A 19,731-nucleotide genomic window follows, 5' to 3' on the forward strand; every position below is an offset into this window, starting at 1 on the left:
TTTTATTGATTTTTTACAGAGAGGAAGGGAGAGAGATAGAGAGTTAGAAACATTGATGAGAGAGAAACATCGATCAGCTGCCTCCTGCACACCTCCTACTGGGGATATGCCCGCAACCAAGGTACATGCCCTTGACCGGAATCGAACCTGGGACCTTTCAGTCCGCAGGCCAACGCTCTATCCACTGAGCCAAACCGGTTTCGGCTATACCCATTTTTTATTTTTCTCAAGTAGCCAACTGTTCGTATACAAACCTTTAAACTCAATTATCAAAATTACTCTTGATAAGGTATATTTACTTAGTAATAATAAAAATAAAAATAAGCTACATATATCAGTAATCAAAATAATCTAATCATGTCACAGTAAACAGTTTACTCTTTGAAATAAGTCAACATGTGAGCTTAGGTTACCTGCTATTGTGTTGAGAAACATCAAGTACTCGAAGTTTGAAATCTCTCTGTGCTGCCATCGCTGAGTCATATTAGAAGCTTTAAAAAGTTGACGTGGACTAGCTAATGAGATACGCCTGTTAAAAAAAAAGGAAATTGATGTAGAATCAATTTGAACTTAAGATTATACCACAATAATAAATCATGAATATCTTTACTTATTCAAAATGATACCAGTATATTCTGAAAAGTTCTATTTATGTTATACTAATGAGTACTAGAGATGTTTCCATCTACAATTAATGGTTAAACAAATGATGTGGACTAGCCACAGGTCTATTATACATGTTCTATTCATTAAGGTAAGCTTTTATTACAATGCCATTATAATATCTAGGCTCCATAGGTTGATTAATAATAGGATAATTAATAATTCACTGCTTTATTGATATAAAAGGAATTATAGTACCTTAAAAATACATATAAAATTGTATTAATATTTTTATCAATCTTAATAGTCATTACATAAAGATAACACATTTGTCCTCATACAGCTAAATATTATGTTTGCATACCCTTTGTAACAGGGAAAAGAGGATAGTAAACTCTTTAGTGGTCTATTCAAGGGTAGGATAGAGGTTAAAAAAAATTATTTTTTTTTATACATCTTAATAGAAGATGAAGTTTTCTGTTTTCTTGATGCAATGTAAATAACGATGGATACAACCAACCAGTAATAAGAAGCACTGGGAAATCAGTAGCAGGATTAATTATTCTATTCAGGGCATAGAATTTCAGGTAAGTATGTTGTCACAGTTCTTCTATAACTCAGGACAAGGTAGCTATTTTTTAAATAGCTTTATTTACAAAGGTGTAATTTACATACCATAAAATTTACCTATTATTAAGTATACTATTCAATGATTTTTTAAAATTACATTTCTAGAATTGTGCAATTGTCACCACAGTGCACTTGAGAACATTTTCATCACCATAAAAACTTGCCTTGGGCCTATTTATAGTTAATCACCATTCCTATCCCCAGGTCTAGGCAACTATCAATTTGCTTTTTGTCTCTATAAACTTGCCTTTTCTGGACATGTCAGATCAATAGAATTAGAATCATGTAGTCTTTTGCATCAGGCTTCTTTCACTAACCACAAATGTTTTTGAGGTTCATCAATGTGCTGGCATGTATTAGTTGTTCGTCTATTTTGATTGCTAAACAGTATTCCATTGTATGAATATAAAATATACCATTGTAAGTGCTGAAAATCTATTTAAGTGGCGGATTTATTGAGTTAAGTCTTTTAGCTTTAACTATAGGAAAACATTACTAAAATTCCCAAGTATGATAACACATTATTAGGTGATAAATAAAACCTTTTTACAATAGAAAAAAATAAATCTTTTATTATTAAGATAAGGAAATCTATACAATTCTGAGCTGCTTCCTTCTGAACCCTTAAATTCCCCAACCTACATAATAAAAGCGTAATATGCAAATCCTGACCATGCTATGACACCCACTGGCACCAGGCCAGCCAAGGCAGGTGTGACGGGATTGGTTGGGGGACTAGCCATCGCCCCATGATCGCCCCATGGAGGGAGGCTCAGGCCACTGGCTGGCGGGGCGATCAATTGGGGGCTCCACGATTGCCCCAAAGAGGGAGGCCCAGGCCACCCATCAGTAGGCTACAGTGGGTGGGTGGCACCTCCCTCTGCAAGGGAAGCCCAGGTCTCGGGTGCCGGTGAGAAGCCCGGCTCCTGGGTGCTGGAGGGAAGCCGGTGCCGGCAGCTGGGGGAAGGAATGCCTACTCTTGCATGAATTTCGTGCAGCGGGCATCTAGTTACATTATAAAATTAACTGATTTGCATTGTAAAGCAACTATTGCTTATAACCCAGAGGGGCCTCTTTATGTGCCCTGTTTACTTAAAAGCAGTGATCATTAGTAGTTTTAAAGCATGTCCACAAATTCTTTGATACTTCCTCTTTAAAAGGTGAAGTTTGATTCCTCTTCCCTAGAGCCTAGGCTGTATTTTTTGTTGTTGTTGTTAATCCTCACCTGAGGATATTTTGTCCACTGAGTTTAAAGAGTGAAAGGGAAGGAAGAGGGAGGGGATGAGAAAAGAGGAAGGAGAAGAGAAAGAGAAAGAGAGACACACATTGATTGGTTGCCTCCCATATGTGCCTCTACTATGAAACCTGCAACCCAGGCAGGTGCCCTTGACTGGGAGTCAAACCCAAGACCCATTGGTACATGGCCTGCATTCTAACCACTGAGTAACACTGGCCAGGGCACATGAGCTTCATTTAATGACTCACTTGTAACAAATAGAATGTAGCAAAAATGAGGGCACAGTACTATCAAGGGTAGGTCATAGAGAAGAAACTGGGGCATCTGCCTTGCATTTTCTCGGATAACTTGCTCTGAGTAAATTAAGTTCCCAGTCATGCAGACAGTCAAGCAGCCTGTGGAGAGGTGGACTTGGTGGGGAACACTGCCAAGAGGGGCTTCACCTTGGACAATCATCCAGCCTCAGGATGACTAACATCCTGACTGTTGTTTATTCATTCTATTTCAAGTGCATTTGTAACAAGATATTACTGTAAAAAATTGAAATAAACACTAATAAAAAACAACTCAAATCAATACAAAATTAGGTATGCTAAAAGTAAACTAAATTTCTACAGCTAATAGGTTTAAAGCAATCAACAGAAAAATCCCACTGGTTCTCTTCACTTTTCAATTTGTTAACAAAATTGTATTGATGATGAATCAGTACCTACTATCAGAGAAGATAATAGTGATAGTCTCTCATTCTTGATATTGGTAATTAGTATTTTCTTTCTCTTTGTTTATAAGTTTTATATTTTTGTTTAATCTTTACAGAAAAACAACTTTTCATTACATCAATTTTTCTTTATTATTTTTACTTTTCATTGATGTCCTGCCTTCATGCTTTTTTTTTTCCAGCTCACTTTGGTTTACATTTGCTCCTCTTTTTCTAGTTTCTTCAGACAGAAGTTCAGTTGGCTCAAAATAAAACAATAGACTAATAATCATCATTCACTATGAAACATAAAACACAAGCTTATGCATTTCAAAACAAGGACACATATTAATATAGATTATTTTCCACATTTTTCTCATATAAAAGAGTACCTGGTTTGAGGCAATCCAAAACATGTTCCAACACCAACACGAGGTAAGTAGTTAACCACTTTCTTGACTGTTGCAGGGTCTGGGAAGTTGAACATTACAGCAACTATGGAAAATAATTTTCAAAAATTAGAACACAGAATGATTTCCTTTCTAGTATATAGACTTTTTGATCTGATAAAATATTTACTCTTAATCCAGATATTTATTAAATACAATTCTTGGCATATTACTTTTATCATAGTGCATTCAAGTTTTAATATTAATATATCAGAGGTAATATTCATTTTGCTTATAAACTCATACCTTAGACAGCTCCTTCCTAAATGCTGTCAGATTGTTGTTGCGTTACTGTGACATGAAACTGAGATTACCTAGCTACAAGTTTAATTTACAAAACTGAATTTTGGCAAGTTAACTACATATCTATGAATTTCTATAAAAAACTGTTTAAAATTTTAACTATATATGGTAACAATCTAACACCAAAAAGACTACAAATTTTATTTCCAAGGATGAACAATTTTAAAAATATTCTTTTTATAATGTTTATATGTTTACATTTTATGTGTTCATATAATCCAGAATAATGTGTGACCTGAAGGAAAATTTTTCCTCTATGGTTAATAATCAAATTTAAATGCTTTCTGATCATTTCTATTTTAGTAAGTACATATTTTGAGAGTATCAAAACATGTACATCAATATATGTAAACATACTCAGTATATAAATGTTAATTTACTAGACATTGGTAAATTTGTATTTTTAAAATATGAAAATAACAGTCATAAAATCATGAGGAAGAATTTAGAAAATATTATTTTGGTCAGTCTTAAAATTTCAATTATATTAATTATATTAATTTCAGTATCAGGTATTAGCTGTGAGTGATCAAGCCTAAAAAATACTTATGGCCAAAAACTTTTTTCAATTTGGTGTAGCTTTCAAACACTGGAATTACCAACATGTTTCAGGTAAAAGAGTACATGATCATTCACTAAACACCTAAAACATTTAGAACTGTCAAATATATACCCAACATGCTTTGTTAATAATGCTTCCTTGTGTATCCATTATTATGCTCAATACTGGAGAAAAATACAAAACAAAAGGAAAACTATCAGGGACTATGGCAGATGACCAAGATCAAGCGGGAAAGGCAATAGAAAAACACACATACAAAGCAAGGATGTATAAGAAATTTCAAAGAAGAAAAAATGAATGAGAATGAACAAGCAATAAATACTACAAGGCTGAAAGCCCTTTGGGGCAGCAAGAATGCAGACTGAACTAAAATGTGAAACATTCACTTGATTATTTGCCTGGAAGAATAATGTTTACACTAGGAAAAAGATGTATGTGCAGGGGAAGAGACCAAACAGGAAAGGGAAAGATATCTTTACCTAAAGAAACCTGTATTCCCTAAAGACACATGATTTCATATAGGAAAAAAGAAAAAGTGTGCGTGGACTATATTATTATGTGTAGATTTTGAAACTGACAACTTGTAGATTATAGAAAGTGAAAACAAGAAAACTTCAACCTACTTATGTACAGAGAGTATGTGCAATAAGGCACTAAAGTTTTACATATTCTCTCTTAAATGCCTCCACTCACACTGAACAATACCTTTGTCAAGTTGACCTTGTTTCTCTTGTCTTAATGAATTTCACCAAGTTCCATTTTAAACCCACAAATTAAATTTTAGTTCTTTCAAGAATGATGAAATACAAAGCAACCAGAGCAGTTCAGTACCATATTCTGATGGTCACTTTATAAATGGCAATAGATTAGACCAAAGTTTAAATAAATGTATGAATCATTTGATTACCCTTTTCCCCTCTCCAAATGAAGCCACCTCCCAGAAGGAGCTCCACTATCAGAGCAATATTGAGGACATCAAATTCCAGAAGTGATTAAATGCTTAGTAATTTCCCATATTTATAAAGCTTTGAACTAATATGTTACATGGCCAGAAAAATAAAACTACTACAAAAAAATTCTTAGAATGACCAAGGGGGTAAAAGCCATGAAGATGCAAGTGGGTCAAAAAAGAGTTCAGCAGGGCAGGGGCTGGACTACAAAACACTATCAAAATGGAAACAACATGATATACTATTAAAAAACGAAATGCAAAGAGATGGAGGTTAGTTTTGTAACAATAGACTTCTGCAACATATTACCTCTGTTTGCCATAAAGATCTCCAGGGCTGTATTTTGCAAAAGATAACGACGAGAAAAGATTGATCGTATCTCTGTAAACAGCCATTTTCCATGAAGCCCTTCTGTATATGCCAGGATCTAGTGAGGAAAAAATAATCCCAAGTAAGTAAAAAACAGTATAATTTCTAAGAATTGAATGAACAGTTATTAAAATAATTTGGAAGGAGACTAAAAATATAGATTGCAACTTATGGAAAGGAAGCAGAGTAAAATTATAAAACAGCTACTTATAAATACAGTTGGGGGCTTCCTAAAGCAGTGATATCATTTATTTCTTTTCAGGAAATGTATACTGCATTATTTAGTGACTGATTTTTGAGTCATATCATGGAAAATTTTAGGTAAAACTTTAAAAAGAAGGAACACCTGAAAAGATCACATATACAATTCAGTTACATATAATGTGATTTTAATGGACCCAGAATTACTTTTTACATATTTTTAAAAATATATTGAAGTGCATAACTTTTTTAAAAATCACACTTTTAAGGTCACTGTTAAGGAAACAGTCACTCATTCAGAAAGCACAAAGAGTGACTGTATAAGAGGTTAAGTATCATTTTGTCAGCCAGGCTAAACACAAACCTGCAAATGAACTCAGCATAATCTCTCTATGGAGTAGATGGTTGTCAGAGTAACTTGTTACAATTCTTGTCATCCCATGTGACAGATGCAGTAGCTTAGAATGCTTTGCCAACTAAAAGTAATCCTGTCTTTAGTCCTAAGCCACTTTGTCGCTTTGTTATTCACGTTTTCTTTTTTTTTTTAAAGTTCATTTCAAAAGCTTAACTATGAAGGTGTTGAAGAAAAACCAGATGTGGAATTTCTCTACAACAGTACTTCATATAATATTAATAAAGAAAATGAGATGTGTTTGCTATCAAAACCTGGTGAAAACCCATAAAAGCAAATTAAACATTTAAGCTATATCTCTCAAAAGTAAAAACTATAAAAAAGTACAAATAAAACAAAATTCGATTATGACACTGCATTGTAGGGACAAAGATGGAATAAGCAAAGAGAAGAAAAGTAATGAATAGTAAGAATTTTTCCTACAATCTAAGTTCTACCAGAGCAAAGACTTTGAATACACTCTATTGCCATTTCCTATAACATTATCTGACACAAGATAGATGTTTGTGAATAATTAAATCAATGAATTAATGGTAGCCTAACTTCCGTATATGGCCCATATTCCTTTTGTTTGAGCCGTATGATATTTAACAAAATTTCAAGTAGTTGAAAGTCCATGAGAAAATGGATATAGAAATTCAGATTTTTTTGTTTCTCAGGAAAAAGTGAAGTTATCTGCAAATCTAGAATTATATGCCACATGGTGAAACCGGCATGCACTCTCCATTTTTGCAGTTTCCACTCTTTCATTCATTTACTATCATCTCTCTAGTTTCCACTGGCATTTGAGTTTGTCACCCTAGACTTATCAAATTGGAGAGAATCCAATATATGTTCTGTAACACATACTCCCATCTATCCAACAATTACTAGTAAGGAAACTAAACCCAGGCAAGTTCAATACTTAAAACAAAGTCACTTGGGAAGTTAGTGGAAGAGTCTGGAATACTTCCAGGTTTTCAAATCCCAAAGTCCAGAATTTACATAAATGGCACATTGTCACATTTCTAAAAAAGGGTTTTAAATGTCTGTTAAACTAGAACTCAACTCATCAGAAATTATAATAAACTACATTTGTTTTTCCTGCACTTGGGTTACTGGTGAAAGAGGAAAATCAAAAGAAAACAGGGGAGTCTTTCAGCTGTGTGATATGTTAAGAATATCACACACTGGTCTGAAAAGTCCATCTTTTATACCTATAGAGCTATATAATAAGACCTGTTGCTCATGATGGTGATGTCAATCATTGCAAGAGCATGGTCATCCAACTAAAGATTTAAATATATTTCAGGATACTCCAATTTTTAACTAAGATAAGTATACTAAAACATTATTATATCAGTTTTCAATGTATTAAAATCATTTTCCAATTAATCAAAAAATTCAATTTATATCCCATTCCATTAAGCAGTAAAGATTTTTTTTAAATCTACTTAAAATACAGCAAGTGGCATGCTCCCCAAAAAATTTTTTTTATTACCAAATGTCAAACCTATTCAAAATTACAGAAAATTATATGAGCCCCAGGTACCCACTACTCAACCTTATAAAATCCTAACATTTTGCCACATTATTGCATACATTTAAGAAACTAATAAAGCATTTCAGATAGTATTGAAATTCCCATGTATAACCCTTCCTGATCCCATTTTCCTATTTTGTCAGAGCCAATCACTACCCTTGGTTTGAGGCTTATTGTTCCCATGTAAGTTTTTATACTATTAGTACATGTATATTTGTAAATAACATCCAGCATTTTTTGTACTGTTTTCAAATCTGACAAATGGTGTCATATTGAATATATGACAGTGTGCTTCCAAAGTTAAATATAAGCAGGTCTGTTAATTTTTTAAAACTCTGAGGAAGAGAAATAGGAGAGAAAGAAAATTATTTAAACTTGCCAAAGGTATCAAAAACTGAAAATTTATATACACACAAAAACTACCGTCTTCAAAAAAATTAAAATCTATACTTATGGTAAAGATAGCTAGGGTTTTAAATAGAAACAAAGACTCTCTTAACTAACAGAATTACTAGCTGAAATGGATACAATAACATTTCTTTAAAGAATTCATTAGGAAAAGGTGCCAGTACTGAAAAGCAGCTGAGGCCTAGCTAAGGAAGAGGTTTATTTCTTATCAGAATAGTATATTCCTGGTCTGAGGCTTCACTTCAAAGTCTCTAGGGTTCAATTAAAACTGGATTAGGTAGAAGCAGACCCTTCTTTGGGACTTTCTGTTCACTGAAACTCCACATCCACTGACAGCACCCTAGACAGAGGTCTAGCCCTCCAATGAATCAGTTGCTATGGAAACCGTATCATTACCATTGCTCTGCAGTTATGACCCCAAGTCCAGAATAGCTTGAAAGCTTAAGCTCACAGCACTGTCTTTAAATGTTTACCACTTTGTTTTAATATTGGGAGTAGTATTATTAGCAGAAAATTCAATTTTCACTTTTTAATAATTTGTTTCAACAAGATGGTTTATTAGTTAAATGCTGACGTGAGGGAATTAGAGAGGAAAGAACAGTATTTAATTTTAAATACAAACACACATATATACTATTTCTTTACATTGAAAAAAGCTACCATATCTTCTTTAAAATTTATATCTGAAAAAATATGTTATTCACCCCCACTAATACACACATTTCCTCCTTCTACCCTTCAAATAGGATCCTATGAATACATATGAAAACTTCTTCACCCTGTTGCATTTACTGACTTGAAAGTAAAGCATTTTCTTTTTTTACTTTTCCATTAACCATTCAGTTTGCAAAGCTTATGAGTGTATCCAAATAAAAACCTTCATCTATTTTCTCTTCCTTATGAAAGAAGAAAAATACAAACATGCCTTTATTGCCCAACTGCATGAATATCAGGCATTTTTAAAAGTAGAGTTAAATTAGTCTCTGAAAATAAAGCAATATTTGTTTCACAAAAAGGAAAGAAAAAGGTTTTGTTAAAAAAAAAAAAAAACTACCACCAATAAATTTTAAATGTGTTAAAGTTCTTTTTGTAAGGCAATTATATTAAAAAGTGATAACATATTTTACCTTAAAAATATTTTGGGAGTGTTATATTTTTATAATATTATCCTTAATGGTTAAAGCTACATTACATATCCTAGTCCCAAATATTAGCCAATATTTGGAGAGGTTTTACTTTCTGATAATTCCATATTGACTTTTGAACAATCTGATAACAGAAAATCAGATAATATACACTAACAAAATTTAAGTACTTAATTTTCACAACAAAACCATTTCCAGAATAAGGATATATCTAACATCAAGAAAAATGTTTTAAACTTAGTATACAAAATACAAACTAATTATGCCATCAATTAAGTAATAACACCACTACTAGGAAAGTCTAGAAAACATTCATATTCCATCATATTCCATTTTATAGAATACAATTATAAATTAGTCACAAGAATTATACGTTAATAAAATAGTATTTAAAATAAAAACCCATGTTGAAAACATTCAATATCAACTCACCACTAAATATATGTGTAAATGTTTTATTTATAATAATTTTACCAAAGTAATTTAAAGTAATTTTATGCAAGTACTTGAAAGTTACACTACTCTATTATTAACATAGCTTTTAGATTTTTATTGCATACAATTTCCTCTGAAACTTGGTGTCAAAGCAAAGCACTTAATTTTTTCTAGAAACATTGAATTCTACTTGGTTTAGAATTTACTTCATCACCAACCATTTGACTTTTAGTTTTAAGTTTTCAGATATAAGAATAAAACTTAAAGGTCCTTTTTAAATGTAAAAATGACATTTAGTTTACTGTGATGTATGACATACAGTTTACTGTGATGTAAACTATAACATGGCAATTTTGTTATTAAGTATATTATCAGCATACTTTGAAAAAAATACAGAATGATGCTAACAAAAATATGGAAGTTACAAATACAACAGAAAATTAACTTTTAAATTATGAGTAATTTTTTTTTCATCTCTATAGTAAATTTCCTCCTTCTGTTTACTAGTACTATGATGCAGTACAGTATTCTCCTTCGTATTTTCATGGGTGACAAATTCAATTAAACATATTCATTACTCTAATGTTCTACTTGGCAGTTTAGTCAGTATGAAAAATAAAAAATATATAAATAAAATGCTATGTGACCTCTGTATTGATTGGGCTAAAATGGTTTTAGCCTGGGTGTGGATGATGGGGCAGCTGGGAGGGACAAGTGGGGAGCATACAAACACATACACTCTTATGTTTTCTCTTCCAATTACTGAGGGAGATGATAAAACCACAGCAAATGATGTATCAGCTCATTTTATCTTATCGCTTTGGGGCTAGGTGACAATGAAGTTCATATTTCACTGGCTCCCATTGAAGATTGTGAAAATTACTTGCCCTCATGACCTGAAATTTCACTACAAGACAGAAATTTCTCTTCTGCAAAGTAATGCAATTTTTCAGATGTCAACCTTTAGCCCAGCTTTAAAAATTAATTTCATTTATATTAACCAATGATATTGATATTTTCACAGAACGTTCTTTGATACATGAAGCACTGACTGGCAAATTGATGTTGCTTTAGATGGGCAAGACTATTTTATTTTAAGCTGCTATGGCAGACAGATTTATGGCAAACTGAAATTCCCATTTCATAATTTAATATTTGTGCTGGAGTGATGCACCTTTAAGCCTTTGGCCTGTAAATAATTCACAATCTTTAGTTAGTTCTGTTTTATTTTCAATATTCTTCAGCTAAAAAATAATTTACATTATAAATGATGTAGCATAAAAGCAATCATTTATTGAACATTTAATATGTATCATAATGAGTCAAAAGCCAAATATGGTCATGAAGAAGCAGAACAAAGAAGGTATTTATCAATCATCCTACTAATTTTTAATTTCGTTTATTTGTAAGAAACTATATCTGCAGTCTGATTACTTTTTTTTTTAAAGAAGAATCAAAAATAAACCACAAAAGAATATTCAAGAACAATATTAAGGACCATGACTGCATCTTACTTTATTTTTCATAGCAGTACATGAAGTAAAAAGCTAGGTATTAAATTTTCAGAAAAAGAGTAGATTGAACTTAGATAACTACCTAAATTAAAATAGAAATATATGGGTTTGGAGGTACCTTTTAAGATATAAACATAATGAAACAAAGAAACCAAGTCAACTTTATTATAAACAAAGTATGAACATCCATCTGATTTTAGCATAAGTGATAAAGGAATTACCTTTTATCTGCAGAAAAAAAATCTCAATGTTTTGAAGTAATAAAGTGTTACTAAAAGATATAGTCTGGTGCCTTAGCAAGTTTTTATTACCTTTATCCAGTAAAGAGTTTTGTCTAATTAAAAAAAAATGCCTTGATAAGATAATTACACCAATACTCTTTCATTTTATTAATATGGTAAGTTAAGCATAAATATGCATAAATTTATGTATTAATCTATATTCTTAAAATAAGAGAAAGGCTAAAACATTTCCTTACATTAGCTAATTTCCCCCCAAAATGGTTTAACACTTATGCCTAACTTTGTATTTATATCTATATTTAAATTTTCCTTACAGGTATGATATGGGGAAAACAGTAATATAAATGATAATTTATTTTTTTAAAATATATTTTTATTGATTTCAGAGAGGAAGGAAGAGGGAGAGATAGAAACATCAATGGGAGAACATATTTGCCAACATTATATCTGATAAGGGCCTAATCTCCAACATTTATAGGGAACTCATACAACTTAACAAAAGGAAGATAAACAATCCAATCAAAAAATGGGCAAAGGACCTAAATAGACACCTTTCAAAAGAGGACATTCAGAAAGCCAAGAGACATATGAAAACATGCTCAAAGTCACTAATCATCCGAGAGATGCAAATCAAAACAACAATGAGGTACCATCTCACACCTGTCAGAATGGCTATCATCAACAAATCAACAAACGACAAGTGCTGGAGAGGATGTGGAGAAAAAGGAACACTCGTGCACTGCTGGTGGGAATGCAGACTGGTGCAGCCACTATGGAAGACAGTATGGAGTTTCCTCAAAAAACAAAACATGGAACTCCCATTTGACCCTGTGATCCCACTTCTAGGAATATATCCCAAGAAACCAAAAACACCAATCAGAAAGGATATATGCACCCCTATGTTCATAGCAGCACAATTCACCATAGCTAAGATTTGGAAACAGCCTAAGTGCCCATCAGTAGATGAATGGATTAGAAAACTGTGGTACATCTACACGATGGAATACTATGCTGCTGTAAAAAAGAAGGAACTCTTACCATTTGCAACAGCATGGATGGAACTGGAGAGCATTATGCTAAGTGAAATAAGCCAGTCAATGAAGGAAAAATACCACATGATCTCACTCATTCATGGATAATAAAGACCATTACAAACTTTTGAACAATAATAGATACAGAGGCAGAGCTGCCTCAAACTGATTGTCAAACTGCAGTGGGAAGGCCAGAGAGGGTTGGGGGGCAGAAGGGAGGGGAGTAAGAGATCAACCGAAGGACTTGTATGCATGCATATAAGCAAAACCAATGGACATAAGACACTGGGGGGTAAGGGAGGGCAGGGGATTGTCAAGGGCAGGGGGAAAAAAAAGGACACATATGCAATACCCTTTGTAATACTTTTAGCAATAAAAAAAAATAAAAAAAAAAAGAAGAAACATCAATGATGAGAGAGAATCATTGATTGGCTGCCTCCTGCACGCCCCCTACTGGGGATTGAGCCTGCAACCCAGGCCATGTGCCCTGACTGGGAACTGAACTGTAACCTCCTGGTTCATAAGTCAACACTCAAACACTGAGCTACACTGGCTGGGCAATAATTTTTCTATTTTGCTTGGAAAGAGTCCTAATCACTTCTCAAAAACGTATATCAGTAACATGCTATTGTCACTGAAATCAAGTTATGAAGTATTTTTGCCTATTATTTCACAAACTGACTCTCTGAAGTTGAGCTTTCTACTCTTTAACAAAGAGTTGGATTTAAGTCAGCACTAATAAAAACTGTCTAATTTTAAATATATTAGATTGTTCTATAATATATACTGTTAAAACAATCAATGAGCACTTTCTTTCTTCTCAATGCAAATTCTTACCTTATGAATTCAAACTCAGCCTCAGATTGTTATCAAAAATCCTGCCTAGATATATGAACCAAAGCTTCAAGTTAGAGTAGTATCAGCCTGTAGCTAAACTACTTACCTCTCTGTAGCAGATATAATATGATTGGAATTTTCTCTGGTGAGTAAGCTATTTAAGCTAAATAAAGAGTGTATCTTCAAGAAATGTGCTTTTGTTCTTCAAACATAGCAGAGTACAGAAGTAAAAAACAAAATGCAAGTTTGTATAGTGAACAGCCTTGGAAGAGACAGATAATGTCTCCCTTAGAGCCAAGGGCAGGTTTGTTTATTGCCCAGTATAATAAAGATAATGACACTTTTTGGAGCAAAGGCCAGACTTTACTGCCCAGTGTACACATTTAGGGTTCTTGAAGATTGACATTGCTCAACTGGGATGTAAACTCACTGGGGTACACAGTATCTACCTGGGTCTCTTGTCTCAGTCTGCTCAGACTGCATACAAAATAGCACAGACTGCATGGCTTGAACTACAGAAATATATTTCTCACAGTCCTGGAAACTGAGAAGTCCAAGGCCAAGGTGCTAGCAGATCTGGTTCCTGGAGAGAACCTTCTTCCTGGCTCGTAGATCTCTGCCTTATCACAGTATCCTCTAGTGGAGAGAGGGGGAGATCTTTCTTCCCCTTTTTACAAAAACAGTCTGATTGGATTCGGGTGCCAAGCTCATGACCTCATGAAACCTTAATTATCTCCTAAAGACCCTATCTCCATATATAGTCACAATGGGGGTTAGAGTTTCAACATATGAAGGGGGGAGGGACATAATTCTGTCCATAGCACCCCTCTTAGTCACCTCATAATTGTGCTATAAGAAAGATCTTTGTCTCTGGCCCGGGAGTCTCATATCTTCATTGGTGAACTTTTGGCAAAACAAACTGTTAGCTTGCAGTAACTAACTATTCATCTGTGGTCAGGGACACTTGATGCTGCAACTCTTCAATAGAGCAAGTAGTTTTCATTGGCCTGCGGCATTTTCCATGTGTGCATTCCCTAGTTCAAACCAAAACACGGGTATGCATAATACTATCAATAGGCTGATGAGGCAGAGAAAGGACACGTCAACGTTGCATAAACAGGATTTAAGTTCTTCCAGTCTGCTTGCATTCTATCCTAAGTATATTAACTTAGTTCATCTCACTTCCCTTTCTTCTCATTGTGTGCTTTAAACTGATTTAGTAAGTCATGTGATTTGAGAATCTTAATTTATAATATATTTGCTGGCTACTATCATTATAGCAAGGTAATTTCTCTCAGAACAGGTTCACAGCTAACCTTTACCTAACCTTAAATTACAAAAATTACTATAGGACAAAGGAAAAAAAATTTGAAGCTCCATAATTCATTTATAGTCAGCCCCACTTTAATACCGAAAACTTAAGCAAGAGTCTAAAAAAAGAAACTTGATGGGCAATGCCATCACTAAATAAAAATAGAGAACGTCTAAATAAGCCATAAACTAATAAAATCTAGCAATGATGTATAAAAGTATTTACCAAGAAATGTATATACTGCTAATGAAAACATGAAATCTAAAACCTCTTTGGAAAGTAATCTTATATTATTTATCAAAAATTAAAATAGCCACATTTTTCATACTGACAAAACAAAAATGGAAAATAAGACTGTAAAATCCAATGCATGTTATTAGGAAAATGGTTGAAAAAGTGTGATATGTCTTCTTCATTCACTAAAAAGAATGAAAAAAGCTACTTCAGCTGCCTTGGGAGATATCCACCATCAATATATAGTAGAGTGAGAAAAGCAACACACCAAGAAATGTGTACTGCAGGATTTCATTTTTCTAAATCAATGAAAAAAGCCCAAACAACACATAAGTGTCTATGAAAATGGAGAAAAATATGAACGGATACACACTAGATTGTTAATATATCAGTTAAGTATGAGAGAAGAGGATCTGGGTAGCAGATGGGAATTGAAACCTGCAACCCAGGTACATGACCTTGACCAGAAATCGAACCTTCGAACATTCCGTCCACAGGCTGACACTCAACCACTGGGAAACAGCGGCCAGGGCTATAGTTTCCATTTTTGTATTGAGGTTCCCTATAGGTTTCCTTATGGTGTTCATGTTTTGCATTAAATTTTGAGTATATTTATAATAGTATTTTTCCATATTAATCTTTTATTTTCTTCTTTTACTCATTTTTACCATTAACTAAACTCTAGATTTTATTTAGATTTTACAAATCTCTCCATTAATGCCCTCTTTCTATTCTATGATCCAATAAGAAATACCAGAAGGAATTTACTTTTCAAGTCGCCTCAGTCTTCTCTGTGTGTGACAGTTTCTCAGTCTTGCCTCGCTTTTCGTAACTTTAATAATCTTGAAGAATACTGGCTGGGAAAGTCTATAGACTGTTCCTAATCTGGGTTTGTCTATTTTTCTCAGGATTAGAATGGGGTTATAGGTTTTCATTAGGAAAACAACAGAGTGAAGTGCCTCTATACTCATTTCGTATGAAGTAGTTATATGATATCCACCAACTATCACTAGTAATGGTAACATTCATCACATGGTTAAAGTAACATCTGCAAATTTACTATTGCCCTAGCCAGTTTGGTTCACTGGATAGAGTGTCGGCCTGTAGACCAAAGGGTCCGGGGTACAATTCCAGTCAAGGGCACTTACCTTGGTTGCAGGCTCCTCCTCGGCCAGGGCCCTGGTAGGAGCTTATGCAGGAGGCAACCAATCTATGTGCTTCTCTCACATAGATATTTCTCTCTGTCTTTCCCTCTCTCTTCCACTCTCTCTAAAAATCAATGAAAAAAATATCCTCGGGTGAGGATTAAAAAATAATAATCTATATATATATAAAAGCCTAAGTGATCAAATGGCCGGTTGCTATGACATGCATTGACAACCAGGGGGCAGATGCTCAATGCAGGAGCTTCCCCCTGGTGGTCAGTGTGCTCCCACAACCAACCTCCTGCGCCCCCTCCCCCCGCCGGCCAACCTCCTGCAGCCCCGAACAGCCCCAATCACTGGCCAGGCCGAGGGACCCCACCTGTGCACAAATTCGTGCACCAGGCCTCTAGTAATAAATAAAGTTACTATTATTTGCTTCCCTTACTCTATTATTTGGAAGTTGTCACTACTCTAGCGACAACTTTCCCCCAGAGCAGCGGTTCTCAACCTGTGGGTCACGACCCCTTTGGGGTTGAACAACCCTTTCACAGGGGTCGCCTAAGACCATCGGAAAACACATATATAATTACATATTGTTTTTGTGGTTAATCACTATGCTTTAATTATGTTCAATTTGTAACAATGCAATTGGGGGTCACCACAACATGAGGAACTGTATTAAAGGGTCGCGGCATCAGGAAGGTTGAGAACCACTGTCCTAGAAATTAAGGTCCATCCTCTGGAATGGAGAGATTATAAATATAAAATACAATATATATTAAAAATACATTTTTAAATTCCATAATCTCTATCACTTCTGTGACTCTTGCTATTGAGTGATTTTTCTCCTAGAATCACATTTACCTGCTTCTTGGCATTTCAAGTAACTTTTTGTATATTGAATAATAATATTCCTATCCATAAGGACTCACAATTATTTTCCTTAGGTTTTTTTTTTTGTCTTCCAGCAGAGAGAAGTCAAGTTTGTTCTAGCAGACAGCTAATTTACTTGTGGATCAGGTTATTCCTTTTCAGGGTTGTTTCAAGCTTTGTTAAGACAAGTATAGAGTAGTATTTATTACCCCAGGACAGAGCAGAGCAGTTACGTATAAGCACTTCATATACTTAGTCATAAAATGGGGTAACTGGAGCAGGATAGTAGTAGCAGAGATTGATTTTACCTTACAGTTGGATCACTAGCAATCCATACTACCTTCCTTCCCAACACCACTTTACCCCAAAGCAAACGATTACAATCCATACTTTTTTTTCCTCACAGCAATTAAACCACAGGCATCTTCCACTGTTTATTTCAACACAATTTTACCTCAATAAACATGAAGGGAGGACTGGGCATGGTACGGTATGCTCAGGCTAATTGTGAATTCAAAAGTTTCTAAGGAATAACCAAGATCAACACACATAAACACTGATTTCACTGTGCTCTACTCAATGGAAAAATAAACCAACCCAAAAGCACAATTCAGGTATTTTGTACATTTATCAGTAATATGGACTTTGCTTCTTAAACTTAGTATTACATTTACTAAGGGCTTCTACAGTTGTAGGTATACATTTCACTCATGAAGAAATACAGTAAGCAGCATTATAAGCAAAAAGAAAAAAATGTTGAGTTTTGTATTTAGGCTAAGGGCAGATAATCCCTTCAACCTACAAACGTGATATATTTCAAAACCCAGTCCACACACTAGCAATTAGTCCCATTGAAACAATGTTATAAATATTGGTTAGATTCCTAGGTTCGCTCACAAGGTGCTATTCTGCCCCCAAAATAACCGAATCATATAAAAACTCTGAATTCTAATCATCCAAGGCCAAACGACCTCTTAGCTTCTTCCCATCTCAACCCCAGAACCTCAGAGAAACAATCATTTTTATAGAAGTTACTAATTCAAAGTGTCTAAATAGAGAGTAGTCTGTATATATATTGAGATTTGTTCAGAAAGTTCAAGATCTCTTTAATGTTGTCCAATTATACAGGTTCAATTCTATTAAGGGCAAACTTCTTTTTAAGTAGATTTAAAAATCTGTATTACTGAAAATGGATGTATACCAAATTTTTTCTCTTAATGTTTTTATGTAATGTATCAGCTAAAGTGAGCCTCAGAAGGCACTTTTCATGTTCTACATACTGGAAAACTGCACAAAATATTATTTTATGCTGTTCCTTAGGCAGCAGATGACATACTCTGACTTTTTATTTTTTTCCTTCTAAGAGAACACATTTTGGTTTCATATATTTTCAGTTATGTTCTTTTTTCATAGTCCAAAAGATTCATTACTTTGATGACCATTTATCAGAGTTTCAAGTTCAATCTATAATACCCATTGAGATAGCAAATAATTCAGCCTCAGTGACTGTGTGTGTGAAAATGGGCTGTGTCCTAGATAAATGGCCTACCTGCCTCTGACATAGATTAGGTCATCATTCAAACTAACCACATAGCTCCACAACCAATACTAGGAAACACAGGCTCACTTTAGCTGATGTTTCTGTTTTCCTGTAGATTCTTCCTTTTAGATAGTTACAATGTCATCAAAACATTATGGCATAGGTTTGAACAACCAAGATTCAGAAATACAATGATAAAGATATTTCCTATGTTTTGCAAACCACCAACTGTTCAATATATACCTATATCTGACTTCTCTTTTACACTAGGACATCCTCTAAATCTCTCGAATTTCAATCTGAATAGAAGTATGTAAACCATAGTATTCTAAGGTGGCAGACAACAAAAGCCATTACAAGCATACATCTCTTTTCATATTCAAATAAGCTTTATTTTAGCCTCTCAAATTTCTGACCTCTTTTCTCTTGCCGCTTATCTTGCTATTAGAAGAAAGAAGCAAACCATTTAGAGAGAGAGAGACTGGCTACCTAGAAAGCTACTCATAGAGTAAAATTACCTTGGTAAATGCAACAGAGTCCAGAGTTTCACTAATCTTACATATTCAGAAATAGAAACAAAACAAGATTCAAATAAATGAGAGCATGACTGAACAGGTGAACCATATCAATAACTATCTGTTAGGTGAGAAATACAATTCCTATTTTTGTAAAATACTTTTATTTGGGGTTTCAGTTACTTGTAGCCAAGTGTTTTCATATCTATTAACTTAACCTCAAAGAAATCAGTAGAAAGGAATAAAAAGGCATCCATCCAAATAAGCAAAGGACTATTGAAAGGAAGACAGCGGCAAAGAGATCTCAATAGCATTACAGTAGACACACAGATACATACCTGTGGTCATTATTTTAGCAACAGGAACCAGTCACAACCTAAATAGTCACCAAGAGGACTGATAAGAAGTCACCTAATTCATTCTGCAGACCTTTAAGGTTCTCAGTACTTAACTCTATAGAGTGGGGGTAAGGGGAAGAGATAAACCAAAGGACTTGTATGCACGCATATAAGCCTAACCAATGGACACAGACAATAGGGCGGTGAGGGTATGACTGGGGGGTGGG

At 34.1% G+C, this 19,731-nt stretch overlaps 1 protein-coding gene across 4 annotated transcripts in view; it reads right to left on the reverse strand.

The window, feature by feature from the left end:
* LRBA (LPS-responsive vesicle trafficking, beach and anchor containing) overlaps nt 1-19,731 on the reverse strand; it is a 566,714-nt gene that overhangs the window by 159,269 nt on the left and 387,714 nt on the right. For all 4 annotated transcript variants that reach the window (XM_005871408.2, XM_014543868.1, XM_014543867.1 and 1 more), the window contains exons 41-43: nt 5,741-5,858; nt 3,560-3,662; nt 414-529 (exon numbers count right to left, since the gene is read on the reverse strand). In XM_005871408.2, the coding sequence (XP_005871470.1) occupies nt 414-529; nt 3,560-3,662; nt 5,741-5,858 (337 nt within the window). The remainder of the gene's footprint in view (nt 1-413; nt 530-3,559; nt 3,663-5,740; nt 5,859-19,731) is intronic.

The sequence above is a fragment of the Myotis brandtii genome, unplaced genomic scaffold, assembly GCF_000412655.1.
Source record: "Myotis brandtii unplaced genomic scaffold, ASM41265v1 scaffold34, whole genome shotgun sequence".
NCBI classification, from domain to species: Eukaryota; Metazoa; Chordata; class Mammalia; order Chiroptera; family Vespertilionidae; genus Myotis; species Myotis brandtii.